The sequence below is a fragment of the Numida meleagris genome, chromosome 8 (genome assembly GCF_002078875.1).
Source record: "Numida meleagris isolate 19003 breed g44 Domestic line chromosome 8, NumMel1.0, whole genome shotgun sequence".
Lineage (NCBI taxonomy): Eukaryota > Metazoa > Chordata > Aves > Galliformes > Numididae > Numida > Numida meleagris.
The window spans coordinates 11124140-11147260 of record NC_034416.1 but is presented as its reverse complement, the minus strand read 5'-3'; the positions used below and the strand labels follow the sequence as shown (position 1 = coordinate 11147260).

The following is a 23121-nucleotide window of genomic DNA, read 5'->3' as shown; positions in this document are numbered from 1 at the left end:
GTAGCTAAGCAGCACCACCCCCGCATTCACTTTTTTGGCTGGTGACTCCTCTGCTCGGCGTAAGGCAGAGCCAGTGAAGAATGGGGGGGGGGGGGGGGGGGGGGGAAGGCAAAAAAAAAAAAGGCAAAAAGGCAAGTCATTGTGAATGTCAGGAGCTCCTCAGCTGCGGGTGTGACAGCGATCCTCCCCCTCCAAACTCACACCGGGTGAGAGCCAAAGGGAGAGGGATTTCATTAGGATCTGGTAGCGGGCTATTTTCAGAGCTGACATCCTACCCACAGCTAAAAATAGCTGGTCCCCTCCACGCAAACCAGGGTTTCTGTTCTGTTAAACTTTAATAAACCTCAGCAAGGCTCAGACCTTGCTTTCTCCCCACACTTTGCTGCCTTTGCTTCACTCCCATTTCTTTGCCCCATCTGCATCCTTCATTCCCCTCCTCCTGGGTGTCCTCTTCCATCTCCCACCCACTGAGAACCCATCCAAGGTTCTCGCTGGATCATCCCAAAAGCAGAGATCCCAGGAAGGTGCAAGAGCACCAGGGGCACCAAACCAATTGCAAAGCAGCGGGACCTTGCTTTGCTCACTCACGGAGAGCCCAGGGCACATCTAGGAGGAGCCTAGCCTAAAAACCGTGTCCAACCACCACTGCTGGTCCTCATTTCTCCATGGGCTGCTGGCAATTCCCTTTCTTCATTAGCACCGTCACCCCATAGGTATTTATAGCCATTTATAGCCATTTATAGCCCGCACTGACCCTGCTTTTTTAACAAAAACATGAATTTAACTCCTTCTGATGCTCCTTTTGCCTCCAGCTCATCCTGGTGATCCAAAACACCCCAGTTTGGAATAATCAAGCTCTTCCCTTCTTGGTGTACATCCCAGTCCCAAATATTCCTTCTTTCTCTGTTCCCAGCATAGTCAAGATGCTCAGGACTCTGCTGCCTTTAAGACAAGAGCAAAGGTTTGTTAAAGGATGCTCCAAGCATTCCCAGTTCTTCCAAACTGGGGAATGGATCCATCTCTGCATCCTTTGCACCACATCCAGTGCAAAGGCACAGGGATGGGACACAGGGGTAGAGCTGGAGGAGAGACAAGCTGGCAAGCCATGGGGACAGCAGGGACAGTGTCATCGGGACAGGGATGGTGAGCTTGCCTTCTGCCTCGTGCTGGGTGCATGCCGGCCCTTTGGAGCCACTGGCCGCCAGCCAGCCAGCCATTTCCTGGTAATCTAATAGCCGCAGCAGATGAACTGAAAATGCATTTCCTGCCACCGTGCTGTAAAATTTTTTATTAATGTAAGGAGAGAAATGCAGCCATGGTCCAGGGCTGCCAGGGTGGGGGGCATCTGCCTTGGTGGCGAAACTGGGGATAAGGGACACGGGGATGGTGACGCAGGGATGCTGTGGGAAGGTGGTGGGCATCCCTGAGGACACACTCAGAGGTAAGCACCAAGCTGGGGTTGTGTTGAAATCCAGCCTTTGGTACAGCTTCAGCTTCCCAGTGCTGCAGGAGCATCACGGTCACTTCTCTGCCACCTCCAGCATTGCTGCTTGGGGAAGAATGGGGTCTGGGAATGGGGTGGCCTTGGGCTGCCTCCTGCCACCTTGTCTCATTCATGGAAAGCACATGTCATGGTTTACCCTGGTGGATGGGGGACATGTCCCTGGAGCTCTGCAGCCAGAGGATGTGCCAAGCCAGGCATTACTCACAGGGATACTGAGGCACAGGTGAGAGAATTACCTTTCCTAGAGGCTGAAGTGCCCCAGCAGCAACTCCAGGACAAAGGAACACCACAAGTGGGTTTGATGGCACCCCCTCACCCCCTCCCCAAACACCCCGTCCCAAGATCCCTGTCCCAGTAGAGGTCATTCCAGTGCCACTGTGGTGGACACGGCCCCATGGCCATGGGGCTGGAGACGTTGGTGCAGCCCTTTTCCCACCCGGAGCCTGCTCCCTGCGCCAAGGCAGAGCTAAATTGGAAAAACACACACAATGACCTCTTGTGGAATGTAGTATGAATATTTGATAGGTCTAATGTAATCATATCCAATCGATACAGGCAGGAATATCTCTCCTCCCTCCTGTGCTCTCACTCTGCCCTGTCCCTTCCTCTCTTTTCCTCTCTCTCCCTCGCTTTCTCTTTCATTAATGCATTCTCCACTTTACATTATTTATTAACTTCCTTCCTTTTTTTTTTTTTTAATTTAGAAAAAATAAATTAAATAACAGTGGTTATCTGGAGGCTTGGCCTCTCCTGCCTAAGCGCTTTTGGGCCAGGCAGCGAGGTCCTGCTCTTATGAGGTCCCCCATAAGCCCCTGGGCAAGTCCACCCATTGCACACAGTGGAGCAGAGGTTGCACCAAGCCTGAAAGCAAGCCCCCAAAGTGCAGACATGGCTAGGGAGGCTGAGGTTCTCAGATGGAGACAGATGGGTTATTTGGTCCCACCTCCATCACATCAGGAAACAGAGGCTGTCCCTTAGTGTCCCCAGAGTGACCCAGGCTGAAGGGTTATTCTTGGTCTGCAGTCACCTAGCCACCTGGGAAGGACCCTTCCTGCTCCTGTGCTGTGGGACATTTAGAAGATGTCCATGGTATGGCCAGAGCTGGCTGCCATCTCCCAAGATTTCATGTACCTAAGTATCTTCAGTGGGGACTATCTCAGAGCAGGCTGAAAGAAGGACAATGATTCAGCCTGTATAGACCGGACAAGTGGCAACAACGTGAAAGTGAAATAGGGGAGACAGATTGGAATAAGCAAGAATTTTTTTACAGTGAGGATGGTGAAACCTTAAAACATGTTGTCCAGAGAAGTTGTGGATGCCTCATCATTGGAGGTGCTCAAAGTTGGGTTGAATGGGGCTGGTGATAGACATCCATGTCCATGGCATGGGGTTGGGCTGGAGAATCTTTAAGGGTTCCTTCCTCTTACTGCACAGCTTGCAGGCTCGCCCTTGCACGTGTCGCCCAGCCCTGGCTTTTGCTGACCCAGGAAAACCACTAGCAGCTGTCTGCTGAGGATCACAGCCTGGGAGAGAACTGGGGAGGAGAAACAGAGGAGTGCAAAGGGAGAGGGAGCAGAAGAAGGTTTGGGCAGGGAAGAGACATGGGGATATATCTCCCATCCCTGGGGGCTGGAGGATTCACTCCACCTCCTTGCAGTCCCCCTGGCTGCTGCAGGCACACGGGAACTGGCAGAGACTTCTGCTTTAATGTGAATTCACTTATTGACCCTGCAGAACTAAGGGTAGAAGAAGACTGAGAGGAGGAAGTGTAGGGAAAGAGCTCCAATTAGCAGTGTCGAAGCTATATATTATCCTCTGAGCCAGCAAGCAGTGAGCCAGGGTAGTGTCTGGGGGTGACCTGGGACCCTGAGTATCCCTGTTAGGATGGTGGTGCCCAAATCTGGAAAAGGATGTGGGACTTGGGGTGGCTGCTTGAGTCCATGGAGGGGTTTGGGTTCAAGTCCCCCTTCTCTCCTGCACAGTGACAGCAGCAGAAGGTGGGGAGGAGGGGACACTCACATTTCCCACCATCCTCTCCTAAGGAGGAGATCCCCAAAGCACATGGTTATCTTCAAGGCTCCTCTTCTGCTCTAAAGCATAGAACATTAGGAGCTATTTCTCCATTTCAAATACAGAGTACCTCCCCAGCTGCCTTCTGTCCCATCATTACCCACCTCACCTCTCCCTGCAGCACCTTCCATTCATCCTGCAAGAGCTTCCAGAACCCTTTCAAATACATCTCCTACCCCAATGTCCCTGGGTGGGTGCTCTTCCCAGGAGACCTTCAAAAGTCTGTAATGACTGCGGTCATCACTGCAGTTGAGCAGGACCCACCAGTGGTATAGCCTGGACCATGGTTGGGACTGAAGGAGAAGAAGATGAAAAGCTGTTAGAAGAGTACAGCCCAGCCACCTTGTGTTTATTTGCTAGGAAGATCTGTTTCAGGTGGAAATCTTGGTTGGAAAGGGAGTGGGAAGGGGTCTCTAGCCCCTCTCCACACACGGCGCTCACAGGGTTCCCAATCCTTGATCCCTTGGGGATCAAATCAGGATGACAACAGGTCCCAGCCGCATCTCAGGACTCAGAAGACAAGGCTGGGACTTCAGGGAGATGCTATCCTTGCAGATATCTGCACTGCTGCCCTACTAAAGGTCCCACCAAGCAGGTGGAGCTTGTCACTTGGGTTCCAGCACTTTCTTCTTGATCTCCACCCCTACCAGCTCCAGACATCCCAGCAGCATCCTCCTGGTCCAGCCCTGTGCTGCCTTCCCATGCCTCCCACCCACATCTCAGGTATGGGGACATGATGACAAGCACAGGCGGCATGGAGGAGACAAGGGAGCGAAGGCAGCTGGCAGCCCCCAGGCCAAGCTAATCAGAGAGAAACCATGACGTAAGGGCAGGGGAAGCGGGGTCCCGGCCTTTCCCAGGCTCTGCCGTGCTCCACTCTCTGCTTCCCTGCCAGTTTATCAGCCACTGGAGCACGACCAAGGGAACATCGGCCAGGACAGAACAAATAAACATCCGAGTTTGGGCTTCCTTCCTTCCTTCAAATAACCAAAAAAAAAAAAAAAAAAAAAAAAAGAGGCAGGGGATTAAATTAACTTTTAAAAGATTGAAACAAGTCAAATAAATAATTATTTATGTTTCCATGGGTACGTGATACATTCCTGAGGAGTGGGCAGATCAGCTCTCTGCCCTGACTGCAGCCCCCAAGGGGATTCGGGCTCTGTCCCTCTGGCTGGTCCCTCAGTCACCTTGAAATCCACTGTCCAGTATCACTGCGAGAGGCAGACATTTGGAGGTGACTTTATCTGTGGAAGGGGAGAATTAGGAAGAGAAGGAGGCTTAAAATAGCTAGAATTATTAGAAAATCCACATGGACTCTCATGCCTTCAACACACAGCCACCTTTCAGCCATTCACAGCCAGTACAGAGGTGCAGTCCCGGCTGATAGAAGTTGTTTTGCTCTTATTGCTGTTTTGTTACATCAGCCTTGCAGCAAGGGGAGCTCCAGTCCATGGACCCTTCTCCCCTTGACTTTTCTAAAAGGTCCTCCTGGACCTTGCTGTGCTGTGCATCTCTGATGATTTTATTGAGCTGGGCTGAGCTCAGCAGGGCTGCATCACTCAGGCTGGCTTGGTTTGCGTCACTGAGGCATATTTGATTGGGTTGTATTTGGTTGCACCATTTAGCTTGTGTTGGGTTAGGTTGTGTCACTCATCTTGTGTTGGGCTGAGGTGGGCATTTTGGTTGGGTTGAGTTGTGCTGCTGGGTAGTGTAGTGTAAATGCTACCTCATGGCCTGAAGCAGTAATTGAGCACCTGGTGGGAAGGCAGGGCCAACCCAGGGGAGCTCAGGTGTGAGCAGTGCACCTGAGTGACTCCCAGACCTTATTTAAGGGTTGGCAGTGGAGGCATGGATTTTTTGCTGGAGATTCCTGTGTACCTGAGCCCTTCTAAGGGTAAGCAGACTTTCCTTTGTTTCTGTGTCCCCACCTGCTGCATTTGAGCATATTCTCACTTGCTGTAGCCTAGGACTTCGCTACTGTGCTGTCATTGCTATGCTTTCCATTATGTTACAGGTGGTAATGGGTTTAGCTGGGCTGCACATTCAGGTTGGGTGGTTGTGCATCAGAATGAAACAGTGCCTACACCCACGCTGGCACTTTTCAGTATTTTTGTTCCAGTAGCCACTTCCAGGAATATCCCCAGTTTGCTCAGCCCTTCTTTGTTCTTGCAGCTTGTGTGGAAACTGCCGTGTTTCCTGTAAGACGTTAATTCCTTGTCCCGACCTGTGGAAATATTTCCCCAAATTTTGCCTGTGTAAAGATAAACCTGTATGTGCCCTGCACGTCAAGGAAAACACCATTTGACATCAGCACCAGCAACATGACCTCCAAGAAATTCCGCAAGCAGAGAAGGAATAGCAACATCTTGCATAAGCCATTGGAAGGGACTGGAGGATACATCTGTAGGATGCATAGCAGTGACGTGCTGCTGACCTCGCAGCCCTGGGGTGTTGGAGCTGGTGGCCAGGATTGGCAGGGCCTTTCCCATGTGGAGGGCTAATTCTGTACCCTCAGGACCGGATGCAGTATCTCGTCAGCAGCACCCGGCTGGAGAAGGGAAGAGCATTGTGTGGGCTGTTGCTTTTTTTAAAAACCACTCTTGACCCTGGGAGGAGCATGTGAGCAAGAGGCATTGCTGCAAGGAGAGGTGGAAATTGGGGAAAATTCCCAGCTCCCGAATCTCACAGGGAAATCCCTAGAAAGCTCCCGGGTGCCCCCTTTCTCAGCATACAAACTTCTGTGTAGAGGGAATCAGGTGGGATCATGAGCCCTGGTGAGCTCCATACCACGTTTCTTCCTTGAGGTGAAGAACAACCGCATTACCTTGCAATGTTGCTGCCCACCCCATCAACCAGGACAGGAAGGGTATCCCCTGGATCCCCAATCTCTTCCCCCTCTGGGTACCCAGCAGCCCAGGAAGTGCCAGTGACAAATTCTCATGGAGGCTGAGATGCCTCTGCTGTGAGCTCAGTGAGTGACTAACTCGTTTATCTCCTCTGGGAGCTGCACTGAGCTGCTGGGAAGCAGCAGAGCCCAGCCAGCTCCTCCGCCTCTTCCAGGCACCTCCCCCATCGCTTTCCTGAAGGGGGAAGAAAAAAAAAAAAGCTTGGAAAACAGAGCTGGGGTGACAAACGACCACTCAGCAATGGCACAGAAACAAAGAGGGCTCGGAATGCCTGAATTCTGGAAAGCCATGGGTGGAAATCGCGGCAGAGTGCAGACATGGTGCCAGGGTCAGCGCTGCTCAGGCTGCATCCCATGTTATGATGGGGTTAGGTTTTGGTGTGGGTGCTCTGCCGCCACCGCTGATGGCGCTGCTGCAATCACAGGCTGTCCCATCAACAGACATCCCAGACAGAAACAAGCTCCGGTGCCACCACCCCACTACTACGACCTACATGCAGAGCGCTGTGCCCCGTGTGCCACCTGCGGGTCCCCACTGCAGAGCTGCTCCCTGAGAGCTGCGCCCACCACAGGCAGCCAAAGCACTCAGCATCCCTAACCTGCCCTCAGGGAGAAGCTGCACGGCAGGACCGAAGGGCTCGGTGCTCTGTGGTAAAACAGAAGGCTGCGGCGCTGCTGCCCCGCGCACCCAGGCCCGGCGGCTGCCATCGACGGGACGAGGAGGCCCCCCAGCGGTCGGACCCGCTCCACCACCCGCCTCGCACCTCCCTAAGCGCCCCGCACGCGAGCCGTTGCTCCTCAGTATGAAAATCTGCAGGTTTTACCCCCAAAAGTGGGATCTCCACCCTGCCCACGCCTCCGACCGCGACCCTAACCCTCAGCGTCCGTCCGCGACAGCGTCGGGCTACTCAGCCCAGCGCGCATGTGCAATCAGCGCCCTGCAGTGACTCTCTATCCCGCAGCTCTCCTCTCTATGGTCTCTCGGCGGAGCGCTCTGTGGTTTTCTCCGCCCCCGCCAGGGGCGCTCTCCGCACCTCGGGGCCGCTCTCTGGCGGGAGCCTCTCTATCACAGCCCTCTCCTCTCTGTGCCCGGAGGCGTTTTGCTCTCAGGTCCTCCTAGCTCTCTATGGTGTGCGGCGCTCTGCACCTCGGCCTCCCACCTATTTATCGCCGCGCTTTCTCCCGCTGTTCGCGTTGACTACGGCACTACGTGTAGCAGCGGAGGCAAAGCGGGGAGCGGCCCTGAGCCCCGCCGGCAGCGCCCGCAGCCTCCGCCCGGCCGCGCCGCGTCCCCAGGTAACTCTTAGGCACGTGAAGCGATTCGGTAACAGGTTCCCATCCTCTGCGGTCCTGCAGCGGTCACAGCGCCTTTGGAGCCCGTTCTGCGAGGGGCTTTGCTGTGGGGCGGGTTGGGGGGAGGTTGGGCCCGAGCTGGGCTTGGTGGTCTTCTCCAGCCTCGGTGACTCGCTGTGGTCGCGTGGGGTTCGGGTGCGTCTTCCAAAGAGGGTGGAAATGGAAGAGTGAAAGAGAGTATGTAGCCAAGCGTAGAGGTGTTTGTGCTGCTGAAATCTGCGCGTTTCTTTTAGGTCAGAAACCTTTGCTCTAGCAGGGTGCTCGTAGCAATGAGAAGGGATGAAGTGAGCGTAAGCGACCAAGTGTTTTGAAATGCTTCATTTAAAAAAAAAAAAAAAAAAAGGGAGGTTTTTCAGATGCTAAATAAGCTTGAAAAACAGGCTGGGCACGCTGTCATGGAGCGATGGAACAGGTCTGTACGTGGCTCTGGAGGTCACAGCATCACAGCAGCTTCCCAAGCACCTGCAGGCCGCTGCCCTTCTCCTGGGAGCGTTCTGCTGAGAGCTGGGTGAAGGCTGCGGGTTCCTGTGGTTCCTCTTTCTTTAGATAAGTGTTAATGGATGACAATGTTTGGTTACTATTTCTTCTCCAGCTCGGTATATCGGTTTGCTCAAAATGAAACTGTAGCTTTTTTTTTTTTTTTTTTTAATCTAAGCGCTTTAAAAAGCACGGCGAGTTACTTCAAATGCTTATCGCATTGGCGGTGATGAAACCACTGAAGGTCGGGGAAGTCTCTGTGATTAGATGTTCTGAGGGAAGCCTCCTAGGCAAACGAGGCCCACTCTTCCTTCCTCCTGCTCTCACAGTGTTTCTCGTGTCTTTATTCTCCCCAGAGCCCCATCGTGTTCCTCCGAGCACAATATATTGGAGCTTTCTGCTTTTCCTGCAGCTCAGCCTGTCACCTCTGCTGTGGGTTCTATGCGTGCTCCTGTCTCTCATTCACCAGCTGGTGGACTCTTGAATAAGTTGAGCAAAACAAGAATGTTGTGTGTAATGTCTGCACAGGATCTTGTCTCCCTTTGACAGAGAGGCAGAGTTGGAAACTGAAGATCTCTCCTTTTTCAAGTCCACTTGTCTTCACACGCAGGGTAGTTTAGCGTCTTCTTCCTCCTGCCTGTTCTTTGTGAATTTCAAGGGAAATTGGGTCTTGGAACCTTGCAGCTGCTGCATTTCACTGGTACCCAGGTAAGGTGTGTGTGATGTAGACAACGTAAAGATCAGAAACGCAGTGGGCAGGTAAATACGAGGGCTAGGGGAGAGACTTGGCTGTTCACATAACTAATTCCAGCCAGGAGACTGTTGTTAGCTTTTGTTAAACAAGCTCAAAGGCAAAATATAAATTATCTCTAATTACACAGATTTTTTTGTGCGTGTGTTTGACTCCTCTTAGTTTTAATGCCTTTTGGAAAGGTGTAATTTATGGCTTCTCTCAGCTGTCTGTGGTGTCTGCTTCCAGGAAGAACAGCAGAGAAGCAAGAGGTCTCAGTGATTAGATTAAATATCTGGGTCACTTACCATTACCTGTGTTTATTCTCTGGTAAGTTTTGATACTGGAAGAAGACAGAGATAAAAAAGAACATGTGCAGAAAGAGATAACTATGGCTGGAGCCGCCCCAGGCAGAGGCCGCTTTCTAAATGGATTTATAGATGAGCTTTTCCTATCAGTTTTGTGTCCTGTGTGAGGAGATATCAGGCGTGTGCAAACAAGCTTCTTTTTTTTTTTTATCCTCTCTGGGTTAGTGGATATTCTTGAGATCCAAAAGCCAAAACGGAGGGAGTCTTAAGATTGCGCTTCTTTCACAAAGCATAGTCTTAAAGCAGTGTGAGTGGTAACACTTGGTTTGGTGAGTTAACTCATTTCTTTAAACTTTGTAAACCCAACAACTGTTACTGTTAACTCTGGGTTCTCTATAGGTCCTCTTGCAGATTTCGTTCACTTATTGTCTATCAAATTTGGCTAACTACTTTGTCTTCCTACATTCAGTTTACAAAGCGGTGGGGGTTTGTAAAACATTCTCCCAAAACTTAGCATTGGCATAACTAGATGCCAGATTATTTCTGCAAAACCTGACTTTCTGGTGCACAGTTTGTCTGCAGTGAAGATGCTAGAGATTCTCAGGATGCTGCAGCTCAATCAGCATATGGAAAGAGATCCAGGAGCTTTGCAGGGCGCAAGGTCAGTTAGCAGAGATCTCGCTGTCTGCAGATGTCAGGCAGAAAGCAAGGAGCAGCCAGCAGTCCTCTGCCTGGTATGCAGAGCTAAACAGCAGCTTCTAACCTGAATCCAGCTGATTTGCAGGACACCCAGATTGATTCCATGCAGCCTGCTGAGGAGGGCACGTTGCATTTTAGCAGCCACCGAAATCAGAACCGTCTTTCTGCAGCTCTGAAACTGTCAGTGAGTGGTACGCAGGCTGAGGCCAAGCACCTTGCACAACTCAGTGACTGGCATGTTAATCTCAAACGGCATTATCTTTATAAAACAGTTTCTACTTCTTTTTTCCCCTCAGATTGGCAGTCTACTTTTTTCATACTCAGCAAATTTTCTGGGAATATCCCCCTCTGTGCTGATTTTACTGTTCTTATTAACTTTCAACATCTCTGCACCAAGTCACCTGTGGGGTAGAGAAGCAGGTTAGACAGCTGAGGCACCAGCGTCTGTACTCTTCAGATAAGAAAATGAAGGCAAATCAGAGAAGTAGGATAAGAAATTCTTTCAGTGCCTGTGTCTTGTTCAGTGATACTGCTTTTCTATGTGCTTCAGATCAAAGCGTTGTTCAAATTCTGCTGGGTTTAGGCCTGACCTCCAGATCTTGATGAACACATGACAGAGTGCTTAGTGTGGCTTTGGCTTCGTATCTAAAAACTTGCAGGATTTTGCTTTTGTTCATTGTACTGAAGTGTTGTTGTGAACCAACCTCTGGAATTCACCTTCTCATCTCTGGTCGAACGTTAACCATGGCTGGTTACTCTTCCATGCTTGCTGTCCCCTTTGGCAGTAAAACATCTTCCTCCTCATTGTTTTGCATACTTTTTCTAGAACTGACCTAATTACTAGATTCCTCTATTTCTTGCTTTCTTAACCAAGGTCACTTTTTTCTACTTCCTCGGTGATTACAGCTCTGTCCAGCAAGGGGGAATTCAGCTTGGAAAGACCAGAGAGAGAACAAGACTTGCTGCAGATAAGGTTTTGCCAGTGTTTTGTAAAGAGCTTTGAACACACAGCTGTGTCTTCTGGAAGTGCTTTGCCTGATAAATCCCAGGATCTCATCTGCTTCTCCTCAGGACTTCTCTTCTGGAGTTTATGTCGGTCACAAAATAAGCAAGATGCCCTTGTTTCTCCTCCTGGTTCCAACTGATGTTCTCTGATTGGATTAGGTTGTTTGTTTTAAAAATTCATTACCTGCCTTAATGCTGAATTCCCTGCTGCTTCCATTACACTCAGTTTTTAGGGGTTTTCAATTGCTGTCTTCATGGTCTTCGGTAGTGGTGGTGTCTATGAAAGTATTCACTGCAGCTGACCTAAGCAAGGATACAGCACCCAATTTCATGGAGATAGCTGCATGCTATACATGTTTTTACCCAGAACAACGGTGCAGCTCACTCTCTTTGTTCTCCCTCCTCTCCTGGCTGTTCAGGATGTGGTGCCGGAGGCTGGCATGCCTGCTCAGTGTGCCTTGCCCACGCAGCAGACATCACTTGCTGGGGCTGCCCTGCGGCAGGAGGACCTTCACTGCTGCTGTGGCTCGCTGGCATCACACGGCCCCAGAGTCCCTCAGCTGTGCCTGGCAATTACACGGTGATCACCTAGGTAGGTGTGTGCTTTTGGGCCTGCTTTTGGGTCTCTGGGGGAAGAGGAGCAAGATTTTCCCGAGTTTGTTTCCCGGTAGTGAGTCTCTTCTGAAACAGCTCTTGTTTTTTAGAGAGGTGTCAAACAGGCTCTGCATCTCTTATAAGTGGGTCATAACTTGTAGGCTCTTTGTGTTTTCTTTTTTCCTCGCTGTTCACGCCAATGCATCTTCTGTGCCCATGACTCTTGGCAGAGCTCAGGTATGCAAACACCCTGATGCGCTTTGATTTCGTCTGGCTGCGGGACCACTGCCGCTCAGCTTCCTGCTACAACGCCAAGACGAACCAGCGCAGCTTGGACACAGCTAGTGTGGACCTAGGCATCAAGCCCAAGGCTGTCCGAGTGGATGAGACCACGCTTTTCCTCACATGTGAGTACCAAAGTACCTGCACGCTGTCTGTCAAGGACCAGCCCTGTTTGGAATGAGGCTGGTTGATAGATCGCACTGTTATGGCTATCCCCTGACAGAAAACCTTATCTCTAAATCAGGATCTGTTTTGGGAGGAGGCTTAGCTGTAAGCAGATTTTAAACACTGCTGTTCTGAACAGGGCTGTTTCTGTAAACACGACCCAGTCTTATTTATGTCTGTTTTTTTCCCTCCTTGTGTTCTCCCTCTCCTCTTGATTAGAGATGTGTGCATCTCCAGTGTCTTTGTAGTTTATTGGTTTGCATGAATGTGGCAGCAGTGCAAATAGTGAACATACCAAGAACTGGTAGACTTTTTCTTTACTCTGTTCTATTTGAACTGATCTTCCTTATCAGAATTCATATCTTGTGTCCTTTCTCTTGTGCTTTCTTGCTACTTTCTTTCTTTTGCTGCAGTTTGCTTTCATCTGTGGTACCTTCATTTATGGTCTTGTCATCGGTGCTTTACTTATCTATGGAGTCCTGTCACTAGAGAACAAAACTACAGAAAACACTTGTCTCTGAATTCGGAGTTGCTCACAATACTTCTAGTACCTATGGCCTAAACCAGATATTTCTTTTCCTCTTGATACCAGCCAAAATATTATGTTGTTAGGCAAAATTAAAAGGATGAGGGCTGTCCTAGGTTGATAGTTGCACTGGCTGTGATTTCAGGCTGCTCACTGCAATGACTGACCTTCCCCATGTGTCACAGGGCCAGATGGGCATGTTACACGGTACGGGCTGCAGTGGCTAGTGAAGAACAGCTACGAGGGGCAGAAGCAGCAAGTCATGCACCCACGGATCCTCTGGAATGCAGAAATCTACCGCCAAGCCCAGGTCCCCTCTGTTGACTGCCGGAGTTTCCTGGAGACGGACGAGGGGCTGAAGGAGTTCCTGCAAAACTTCCTTCTGTATGGGATTGCTTTTGTTGAGAATGTCACTCCCACCAAAGAGGACACACAAATCTTAGCAGAAAGGATCAGTTTAATCAGGTAACTAGTGGTTCCCCGGGAAGGCCACAGACAGCTTTGTAGAAGAACCATGAATGGTAGGCTGTTATTTCCTTTTTGTACGGGAAGATGCTTCCCTTGTATTGTGCGGTGTTGCCTGTTCAGCACACAAAGGGCCTGGGTCTTCTGCAGTCCTGGGCCAGTCCACATGGGCAAAGATGGAGTATTGCGCTGTATTGCTAGGTTAGAGCTGCCTCAGGAGCATACAGTGACTTTTGTTATAGTGGGACTGTGCACAGAGAGGAGTGACTGAAGGAAGTAGCCTGTCTGGGAAGACTTGAGCTTTGCAAGGAGAGATATTTCCTGTTGTGACTTGAAAGGTTAAGAGGGCAGCCCTGGCCCTGGGAGCCAAGGGAGATCAAAAACAATTTGTAGCTCTTGCTAAAGAAAAATACTGGGAAACGTTTCTTCTGTGTTTGTTTAAAGCACACCAACAGCATGGCAAGCCTGGGTTAGAGTTTCAAGTTTTATCCAAGCTGCAGAAAGAGTTTAATTTGCTGTGGGCCATTAGAAGAGGAGAGATTCCCATTTCTGTTGATGAATAGCCACGGCAAATAGAAATTAAGGGCTCTGAGGAATATCCAGCCCACGTTTTCCTCCATGTCCTTACCCTCATCATGAGCCCTTGAGTATTGTTTGTCTCTCCCAGGTCCTTGCCTTCTCTAAACTCCGCCATGCACGTTGCAGGGAGAGGTCAGAAAACTCCAAATCTTAAGAACAAGAAAGGGAGTTGTACCCACAGTGGGTACAAACAAAGGCTAGCTGTGCTCTGATAACTTCTAACGTTGCTCAGTCTTTCCCTGATTTGGCTGGGACTGATCTTTGCAGTAGAACTCTGTATTTGTGGAGGAGAAGGAAGACTTGCTCTGTATGTAAGATAGATGAGAGTGACCTCAAAGTGCAGGAGAGGATCTGTTTTACAACAACACTGATCCCTGCAGCACTCGGTGATAACTGCCCACCTCTTTTGCAGGGAGACCATCTATGGCAGAATGTGGTACTTCACCTCTGATTTCTCCCGGGGCGACACTGCCTACACAAAACTGGCTCTGGATCGGCACACTGACACAACCTACTTCCAGGAGCCCTGCGGGTATGTGCTCTTGCTGGTTCGCAGACACTCAGTGCAGAAGGCAGGAGTGATTCATGGTGATGCAGTTTAGGCTTCATTGTTTCCAGTTCTGTTGATGTGATGTAGTGGTGCTAGTCACAGTAATTCTGGATCTTGCTTGATTCCTTGGAAGTGAGGTAGTCTGTAGATGTCCTGTGCTTGAAACACCCAGGTCTGCCAGAATGCAGGCAAAGAAGAAGGTGTTGGTGGTCTTTGTAGTTTGTTGTACAAAGCTGCTGCAGAAGTTTGCTTCAACTTAATAACGCTGACCTGGGGCAAGCCCTCCTTGCCTACATCAGCACTGTGTTTCACTGGCAGAGCTCTTGTTAGTGGTAGCCTCTGGGGAAGGAGGAAGCAGCTTGTCTTGGCACAGCCTGCACTGTCTGCTTTCTGCCCTCCCCAGCTGCATGAGCCACACTAGAGGTATGTGCTGTCCTCATATCTGCCCTTTGCAGATGCTCTGCATCAGATTGGTTGGGATTTGCATTTTGGCAGCGGTGCAGCCCTTTTGGAAGGGCTTTTTCAGCCCTTCAAAGTTTACACCTGTCTGTGCTTTAAACATTAAAAAAAAAAAGTTTGTAGCAGTAACATTTCCCAAATGCAAGTCTGCAAACTGCTTTTCCAATATAGCCTCTGGGCTGCAAGTTCTGTACCCATTCGGAGAAGGGTAGGCAGCAGGCCTGATCATGGTTCATGTTGAATTCCAGAAGGCTTAATTTTGTCCTTAATTCTTTTTTTTTTTTTTTGTCTGCTTTCATCTCAGTGAAGAGGGGAGTCATGAAAAGGCCCTGGGGTTGAACTGATGGAAGCATGGTGATTTCATCTGGAAGTAGGGCTACAGAGGCCAGGAGAAGTCATCTTGTCCAAGCCTCCTGCCTTAGAGTAGGATTAGCTCTTCCTAATGAGGCTGTAACTAATGAGTTCCTGAGCATCGAAATGGAAGGTTCTGTTAAGTAGAGCTGGAAAAACAGAGGAGGACAAAGTCTTGAGAGATGTTCTGGCTGCATGTGGATTTCAGAGCAGCCCCCTTAGAGCAGGAAAAGTAGTGCTACCCAGGAGGTACCCTGCTTGCCTGTGCCCAACCTAGCATGAACTTCTTGGGTGGCAGCATTTGTTCTGAAGCAGTGAGAGGTCAGGAGCAAGGTGAGCAGTTTCTAGGGCGCTCTGAGCAGCTAGAAGTATATATATGTGTATATATATATGTGAAACTTAAATCCTGCCATGTGCTTCAGGTTGGCTTCCTTGGTTTCCAGTGAACAGCTGACTGTAGAACTCATGTGCTTTCATGGCCTGCACAGTTACCTGCTTGCTTGACTTGTTCTAGGAGCTCACAAAATCTACCAGAAAATTAAATGAAAATTAATTAGTAATCAGAGCTTCAGCCTACAATTGTACTTTAACTGTACTTTAATTCTCACATTGTGAGAAGTGCAGAGCTCGTTAGCTATTTCTGTACCTTTCTATTGGATAGATATATTCTAGTCTGCTGAAATGTATCAAGCAATGACAGCATGGACTAGGCCGGTGGGCTAACCATTAATGCTTGCAAACTGCAGTTGTGCAGGTAAAACATGAATTTCAGGCTTTCCTGAGGAAATATCTCTGCCAGAAATCCTTTCTCAGACTTGTTTGTCTGAGAGGCTTATTCTGAAACATTTTAAACAATTTAAACTGTATTTGACCTGCTTCTAAAGGAAGTGAGTGTTTTTCAAGAAAGACGTGTTTATTTGAATGTCTGCTTTCCCCACCTCATTGGGTGAAATCAACCAGATCTGACAAGTCTCAAGTTAAATTACTACAAAGGGTAGAGGAGAGAAAGTCCCCAGGACATGGGGGAGTGTGCAGCATTATCAGACTTACCAGGCAGCAAAGAGCTTGCTCTCACAAGAATCTTAGTGCCCTGAGCTGCTATTTCAAGGCTATTGCCTTGAAAGCACAGAGCCACGAGTTGTTGGGCAGCCTGTGCTCCTGCACTCCTGAACTGACTTGCTGTAATTATTCTGATCTTCTGTGGGATAAGGGACAATGAGAGCTGAGGTGAAAAGATACTGATGAGGTTGTAGCTAGGAGCTTCTGCCAAATCTCTTGCTGTGGGGTGAGGTTAAGAGGCCCCAAAGGGAGATCAGGAGATAAAGGCTGCCCCAAAAGGTTACATTTGACTTTCTGATAAGTGAAGTTGATACATCATGAAAACTGACAGTATGCGACTCAAGGTAGCTCCTAGCTGTCTGGTCCTAGCAATACAAGGTCTAACATGCTTGGATGAGGGGGAAGAAAGTAACTTCAGAAAGTATAAGAGCAAAATCTGTTCAGCTGAATTGGATAGCTTCCTGCTTGGGAGGGGATATCCTTGTATGGAAGCTTCCCATTCTAGAACTCTGCTCCAGGATTCCCAAGGGGTCTTTAACATATTGTCACAAGGCTTGTCTTGCATCTTGGTCTCCCACAGCTAGTCATGTGCATTCATATAGGAGCGTAGTACCACCAGCATATCTTTAACTGCCCTCTTGTTCTGAGCTATTCTAGGGAAGTCAGTTTTATGTTTTTGAACCTCTACATCCTACTGCCTAAATTGACCTTGGGTGACACATGCCTGATCCTGTACCACTTGAAGTTTCCCACTCTCACGTCTTTTATATTAGGAGACGGTGTAGACAGTAGCGCTCTTCTCAGAGAGCAATATGTATGAGAGCTGAAGATACAGCAAGTAGGGCTGCTTCTCACTGGGCTGTCTCCGTTCCCTATCAGGTCTTAGTGAAATAAACTGTTGTGAGAGGCTTATCTGTAGTACCAATAGAGGGGGGTGTTGCATCAGTCTGCATTTGTCTGCGTCCACAGGGAGTGCGTTTTCTTCACAGACAGGCAGCTGAGATCTTTCCCCTTGTGCTCTCACCCTTGCAGCATCCAGGTGTTTCACTGCCTCAAGCACGAGGGGACAGGTGGACGTACGCTGCTGGTGGATGGCTTCTACGCGGCGGAGCAGGTTCTGCGGCAAGCCCCCGATCAGTTTGAGCTGCTAAGTAAGGTGCCACTGAAGCACGAGTACATTGAGAATGTGGGCGATTGTCACAACCACATGATCGGAGTTGGGCCTGTCCTCAATGTCTATCCCTGGAACAATGAGCTTTACCTGATCAGGTAATGTTAGAAAGAGGCCTCGTGCTTACAGGGAGGAGGTGGGGCCGGGCAGACTGTAGTGGTTTTCCAGAAGATAGCTTCAAGAGAAAACCAGTGCATGTTTTGGGGGGGAGGGGTGGGGACCGCAAAAACACCATGCATTTCCTTTGGGGCTTTGCAGTGCTATTTTCAGGGAAGTGTAAGAACCGCTGATACAAAGATGGGCATCGCTGCTGAGCTTTAACTTATTTCTGTATGTTCAGCTCTATGGTCTCTGCCCCACTGAGACGTAGTTCAAGGGCTTTGGCTTCAAAGATCTTGTCTTTGTGTGCATTGTGTAGTAGCAGCAGCGCCATTAGATCTGAGTATGAGCAAATGCCCATCCCTCTTTCAGACCTCCCTTGAGCGACCCTGGTTCCTTCCTCATTTGAGGTCTCAAGGTTCATGTTGCGTCCTTTGAGAGAGAGTGGGATTCGGCTCTCCTCAAAAAGCCTTTAAAAACTAGCTTTGCTAACAAGGAGAGCACAAAGCGGTCCACTTCCAAAGGGAGTTTGGGCTGCTGTTTTGGAATTCCAGCTTGGCTTAGCACTAACTAGTTTGCAGTTTTATTCTGAAAAACCCATAGTCCTGTCTGTTGCTGTGTTCGTTGCACCAGCTAATGTGAGTTGCTGGTGCTGATATCCCCTTGTCCCCATGAGCAGCCTGCCTCTGTTTAGAGCCTGGCCCTTTCTTAGTAGCGTGGAGCAACTGGCTGACCAGATAGCAAACTTCTAGTTTGTGTGGGCTTTGTTTCTTATGAGGAAAGAAGCTTTTAATCTCAGTGGTGATGGGCTTCTCTTTCATTCCCACCTTTTTCTCCACTGCTGAGAAAGTGCAGGGCATCCTTCTGTGAAAAGCAGCAAAAACTATATTACACTTAACAGAGAACTCCTCCTTGCTCCAAATGTTGTGTAATCTCCCCAAAGTTCTGCATTTGCTGCATAACCTCTGTACTCATCACTGTAGCCTCCTTTAATACTGGCTAATCTTTTGACTCCTGAGCTTCCCTCTAGAGACATGCGACTGCACTGTGCACGTGGGGCCACGTAAGCCATCTTTTCTCTTTACTTCTAGATACAATAACTATGACCGTGCAGTCATCAACACCGTGCCTTATGATGTTGTGAATCGCTGGTACACTGCTCACCGCACACTCACCACTGAGCTCAGGAGACCAGAAAATGAACTGTGGGTCAAACTGAAGCCAGGCAAGGTAGGACTTTGGAGTTGGAGGCTCGTGTGTTTGGTATGGGCAGGGGAGTAGTGTGCTCCTATGGATGTGCTGGCCTGTTGCCACTGAAGTTAGTGTGTCACTCCTTGTACTGCAGCTCTTCACAGCTGTTTTCATCTGCTTTGTATTCTAACGCTGGCATCTACTATATGAGTATGCTTAGTGTTGTGAAAGAACATTAGCTTGCAGACAAGGTAGAAATAATTAATTGAAACACAGCCTCAGAGGAAAGTTAGCCCAGACTAGGGAAGAGGAGGAAGATCTTTCTAGTCACTGAATGAGGACCTTCTGAGGCAGGAAGGCTGGGAGCAATTAGTGCTCAGCCTCTGACTTCTTTCAGAAGCAGAGAATCTTTTAATGGAAGCATAAAGAGCACATCTAGGAGGCTAAATTTACTTCTGTTTTGAGGTTATATTTGAAACCTAGCATTGCTGGTGAATCACTGGAGACCTGGGGATCTCCTCGCTGTCCCAGAAATGCGTTAGCACACCTTGGTGTTAAAAGAGAAAAAACAACTCTGCCTTGAGTTGGGAAGGCTGATGCTGGGTGCAGTTTTAGAAACGCTAGAGCTGCAGTTGTAGACTTAAAGGTGTTACAGGGGATGGCTTCTTCTACCAGCTGTGCCTGCTTGCAAAATTTTTCAGTCCTACAGGGTCTAGATTGAGCTTGAGCCCAGGGGCCCAGAAATGAAACTGAAGCAGAAGTATTCACATAAAAAAGCCCCAGCACCTCTCTGTTCTCAAGGATGGTTGGGGAAATGACCTTAGAGGCTGAAGATGGCCAGTTTCTGTTGCTGGTGAACTGTGGCCCAACTTCCATGGCTAAAAAGGAAATAAATGACCCAGAAGTACATTGCTAGGTGTTGTTTTAACCTATGGTTAGCAGCAGAGCTGCTGGCATCAGGTGCAACATATGCACTAGATCATATGAAAAAACTGCTTGTAGTCTCATGTGCTGTGTCTGACAGTGTTGAACAGGGAGGGTCATGCAGATGGTGGTGTATTCCTACCTACTCTTCTAGGTAGGGATCTCCAGCTCCAGGACCTGTCACGACAGAGGGTCCTGGCTCAGTGTGGTGCTCACCCCTGTTCTGTTGGCCTTTCCTCTTCCCATGCAGGCACTGTTCATAGATAACTGGCGTGTCCTGCATGGGCGGGAAGCATTCACGGGGTACCGCCAGCTGTGTGGCTGCTACCTGACAAGAGATGATGTGCTCAACACCGCACGCCTCCTGGGACTGCAAGCTTAGCCTGGGCCGTCTGCTGCGGAGAGGCAGGCAAAGCTCCACGCCATGCTGGTGCATCGCCACAACCATGTTGCACATACCTCAGACACCTTCACCCTCTCTGCGCAGTTCTCTCTGCCTGCGTGGGAGAGGGAGCAGGTGGAAGCCAAAGGTTATGGGAGCTTTATGGGGACTATATTCTGCCTTTTTCTGAGCTTGGTCAGCTCTTGCTGTCTCTGCACTCAGCCTGGTCTTTTCAGCCAGCCACTTTGTCTCAGCTCCAGTGAACTGGGGCTAATCACACTAATGATGAGAAGTGCTCCTCCAATCAAGTGCCTTCAGGATCTGAGATCTGTTTCTCTCTGTTGTTTGGCCTTTTTTGTCAGCTACCGTATTCATTTTTTTGCCATAACAGAGCAGAGTGGATATATCTGGGATCTTGTTTCACTCCAGGCCAGGCGCCTTCTAGAGAAAAAGGAAATTGTTATTTGATGAAAGTGCCACTACTTAAACTGAGGGCTGTTGGCATGTATCTGTGACTTCTTTCCTCTTAAACAAGCTATGTATCCCTATTGGTGGGCTCTGATACAAGCCATGCTGCTTGAGAGTTGGCCTGGAACACCACGCTCATATAGTTAGGGTATCTCTCTAAAGGTTTGGGGTAGACAGAAGGGGGAAAGTATTGAGATAGATCTGCAGATTGGAAAGGAGAGATGGCTTTGGATGAAGAGTGTACTTCTCACATTTCCTTCACTAATGTAGTGCTGGACTAGTGATCTGTCTGCCTTTTATGCCATATTTCAGTTGAGGGTGAAGGCTTATCAGCTGCAGTGTTTGCTACATTTCCCACTCTGCCTACTCTTCCAGATTTCCAGAAGAAGGAATTTTTGTTAGGGCATCTGGCTACTGGATAAGGCTGACTTCCTTTTCCAGCAGATTTTCCTGCATCTGAAGGTAATGAACACAGAGGTACCTTTCAACTCCTCGTAGCAGGAAGGTTAATTTGTAGAGTGGCACACTGAACAACCACAGTGGAAATCTCTTATTACTAGAAAAATTGAAACTTTAGAACCAAACCCAAAAGGGCTTTTTAGGCTTTATTTTTAATTCTTCCATGTTTTTGGGAGGTATTCGCTCTGCTCTGACTGGTCCCTAAAACATGATCCTATTCACTCCTGGCTTTCCTGTGCGAAAAGATGCTCTTATGCCTAAAGTATAAGTGGGGTGCAGATGCCAAACCTGCTGCCTTCATTTAATCTAAATATTGAATGTATGCATCCAAGTGTTAGGAAGCACTCTTAAAAGCTTCTGTTCCTGTGGACTGACCTAACTTATGCTGTCATCTGCAGTGAGCCACTGCTGCAGTCATCAGGAGTTGAAAGGGTTTCCGAGCGAAGGCTGATGGGAAGCTGTTTATCAGAGGATATGTAAGGAAGTGAAATGTGAGCAATGGCAGCGGGCTTGAAGCGAGCTGACTGCTATCAGGTATGTCTCTCAAAGCTTATAAACAGCCTCACACACAGGCAGGAGCTTGAGGTTTCCAGTAGGCTGAGCCAGTGAGTTCCTCAAGCACCCCGTAGCATACATTACTTCTATTATTTCTTTACCAAGTATTTGGTTTAAGGGTTCCCCGTAGATGCCAGTTATACCAGCATAACTCAAGTGTGAAGCTTTGCAGATCTTCATTAACCACACTGAAGTAGCAATCTCCTGTGGTTACATACGCTTCTCACACAACCCATCTCACGTGCTCCAGGGTTGTTCCACTTCGTACTTCTGGGTGAAGCTATGGCCTGGAGCATGGTGGGGAGAGCTCTCATCATCTCTGTGTTAACCCCCTCTGGGAGGGGACAAAGGAGCCCTGATCAGTATTTCAAAATATGTCAGAGATTTCTGAGCTGCTCTTGTCTCCATGTGCCTCCAGGGTCAGAGTAAAAGGACTTGGGTTAATGTGGAACTCATCCCTTAGTCGCTGAAATGAGCTTCACTTCCCATTTTTATCAGCTGCAAGCCAAAAATCTGCCACTACTCTGGGCTGGAGAGTGCAGAACTATGGCTAGCACAATGGAGAACCGACCAAATTATATTGACAATTGTCGTGATACAGGTGCCTTTCTGATGAGGAACGTGGTGATCGTAGCTCTTCCTCCCACTGAGCAGTGTGGAGCTGCCAAGAGCTGTGGTCTTCAGCCACCAAACTCCTCTTTGAGCCATCTCCAAGCCAGCACACTCCTTGAGGTGATTGTGTAATGTGTTTTGGGGGGAAATTGTTCACCATGAATGTAGCAGAAACACATTTCCTCCTAGGTGTTGTTCAATTTAATTTAGCCATTTCATAATAAGATGGGGATGGAGCTTTGTTTAATCTTGTGCTCCACCTCTTCCTTGCTTCCCAAGCAGACTGTTGTTCCTAAGCATCTTGTGATCATCAAAGCTTTATTTGTAGAAACGGGGCTTCTTGGCAACTGCAGTCTGTCTGATATGGGCATCTGCTGTGCTGTGTTATGGAGCAGGTTGTTTGTTGTAATGGTATCGGATCAATTTTTGTAATTGTAATTCTTTCAGCCAATAAATGATAAACTGCTTTCTCACTCCCACTACACAAGAGCCCCACTGTATGTGTTTTTAAAACATTTCCCAAAAGTAACAAATGAAGTAAGTGGTGATGTACTTAATGAATTATAAAGTGGTCAGGTTACCAAGATGTATGTGCTTAGTAATCATGAGCTTGATGAGTATGTTACCCATCCAAGGTGGAATAAATCTGAGAAGGGTATATCAATGCATTGCCATTGGCTTCTTGTCCTTCGTTCTTTGTACTGGCCACACGGTGGCAGAAGATACATGGAACAGCACGAAAAACGAGTGTTAAACTCAGTGAAAAGTCATATACACCTGTGGCTCTAGGGCTGATGCTGGTTCTGTTTCTTCCTGCTTTGCTACATCCCTTTCTCTTGAAAAGCCCAAGGACTGCTGTTCAAACATCTGCAAGGCAGTGAATATTTTTAAGGAGCAGTGGGACATGATGTACATTGTACCAAAGGTAATGGCAAAGGGAACAGAGATATTGTGAGGGCACACAGGGTGTTCGAGGGAGCATGGGGAACAGGGGTTGGTTTTGAAGGCGTGGAGAGGAGGAAGGAAGCTGATCTAAGCACAGTCTATGGAGAAACAGAGCTCTTCTGGAGGCTGTTGGAGGGCAGCATCTACCCAGAGGCCCTCAGTTCCCACCCATGGGTGTCCTAGGGCCCACAGTTTGATTTCCCAGGGGCCAGCTCTCCCTAAAACTGAAGATTT

The 23121-nt window shown here is 48.8% G+C and overlaps 1 protein-coding gene and 1 long non-coding RNA gene across 3 annotated transcripts; one reads left to right on the top strand and one right to left on the bottom strand.

Moving 5' to 3' along the window:
• LOC110403218 lies at positions 4620 to 7451 on the bottom strand. Its single transcript, XR_002441565.1, has 2 exons — positions 7304 to 7451; positions 4620 to 4818 (listed from the first exon to the last, which is right to left on the bottom strand). It is a non-coding gene; the product is annotated as an uncharacterized LOC110403218 (long non-coding RNA).
• Positions 5447 to 22600, top strand: TMLHE (trimethyllysine hydroxylase, epsilon). Of its 2 annotated transcripts, none has more exons than XM_021406225.1 (8): positions 5447 to 5468; positions 11471 to 11643; positions 11876 to 12052; positions 12804 to 13083; positions 14075 to 14194; positions 17114 to 17350; positions 18443 to 18581; positions 19717 to 22600. In XM_021406225.1, the coding sequence occupies exons 2-8, from the start codon at positions 11472 to 11474 to the stop codon at positions 19846 to 19848; spliced, it is 1257 nt and encodes a 418-aa protein (XP_021261900.1). In that variant the 5' UTR covers positions 5447 to 5468; position 11471; the 3' UTR covers positions 19849 to 22600. The 2 variants fall into 2 exon arrangements, with proteins under 2 accessions (XP_021261900.1, XP_021261899.1); XM_021406224.1 differs by lacking the exon at positions 5447 to 5468 and adding an exon at positions 7622 to 7775.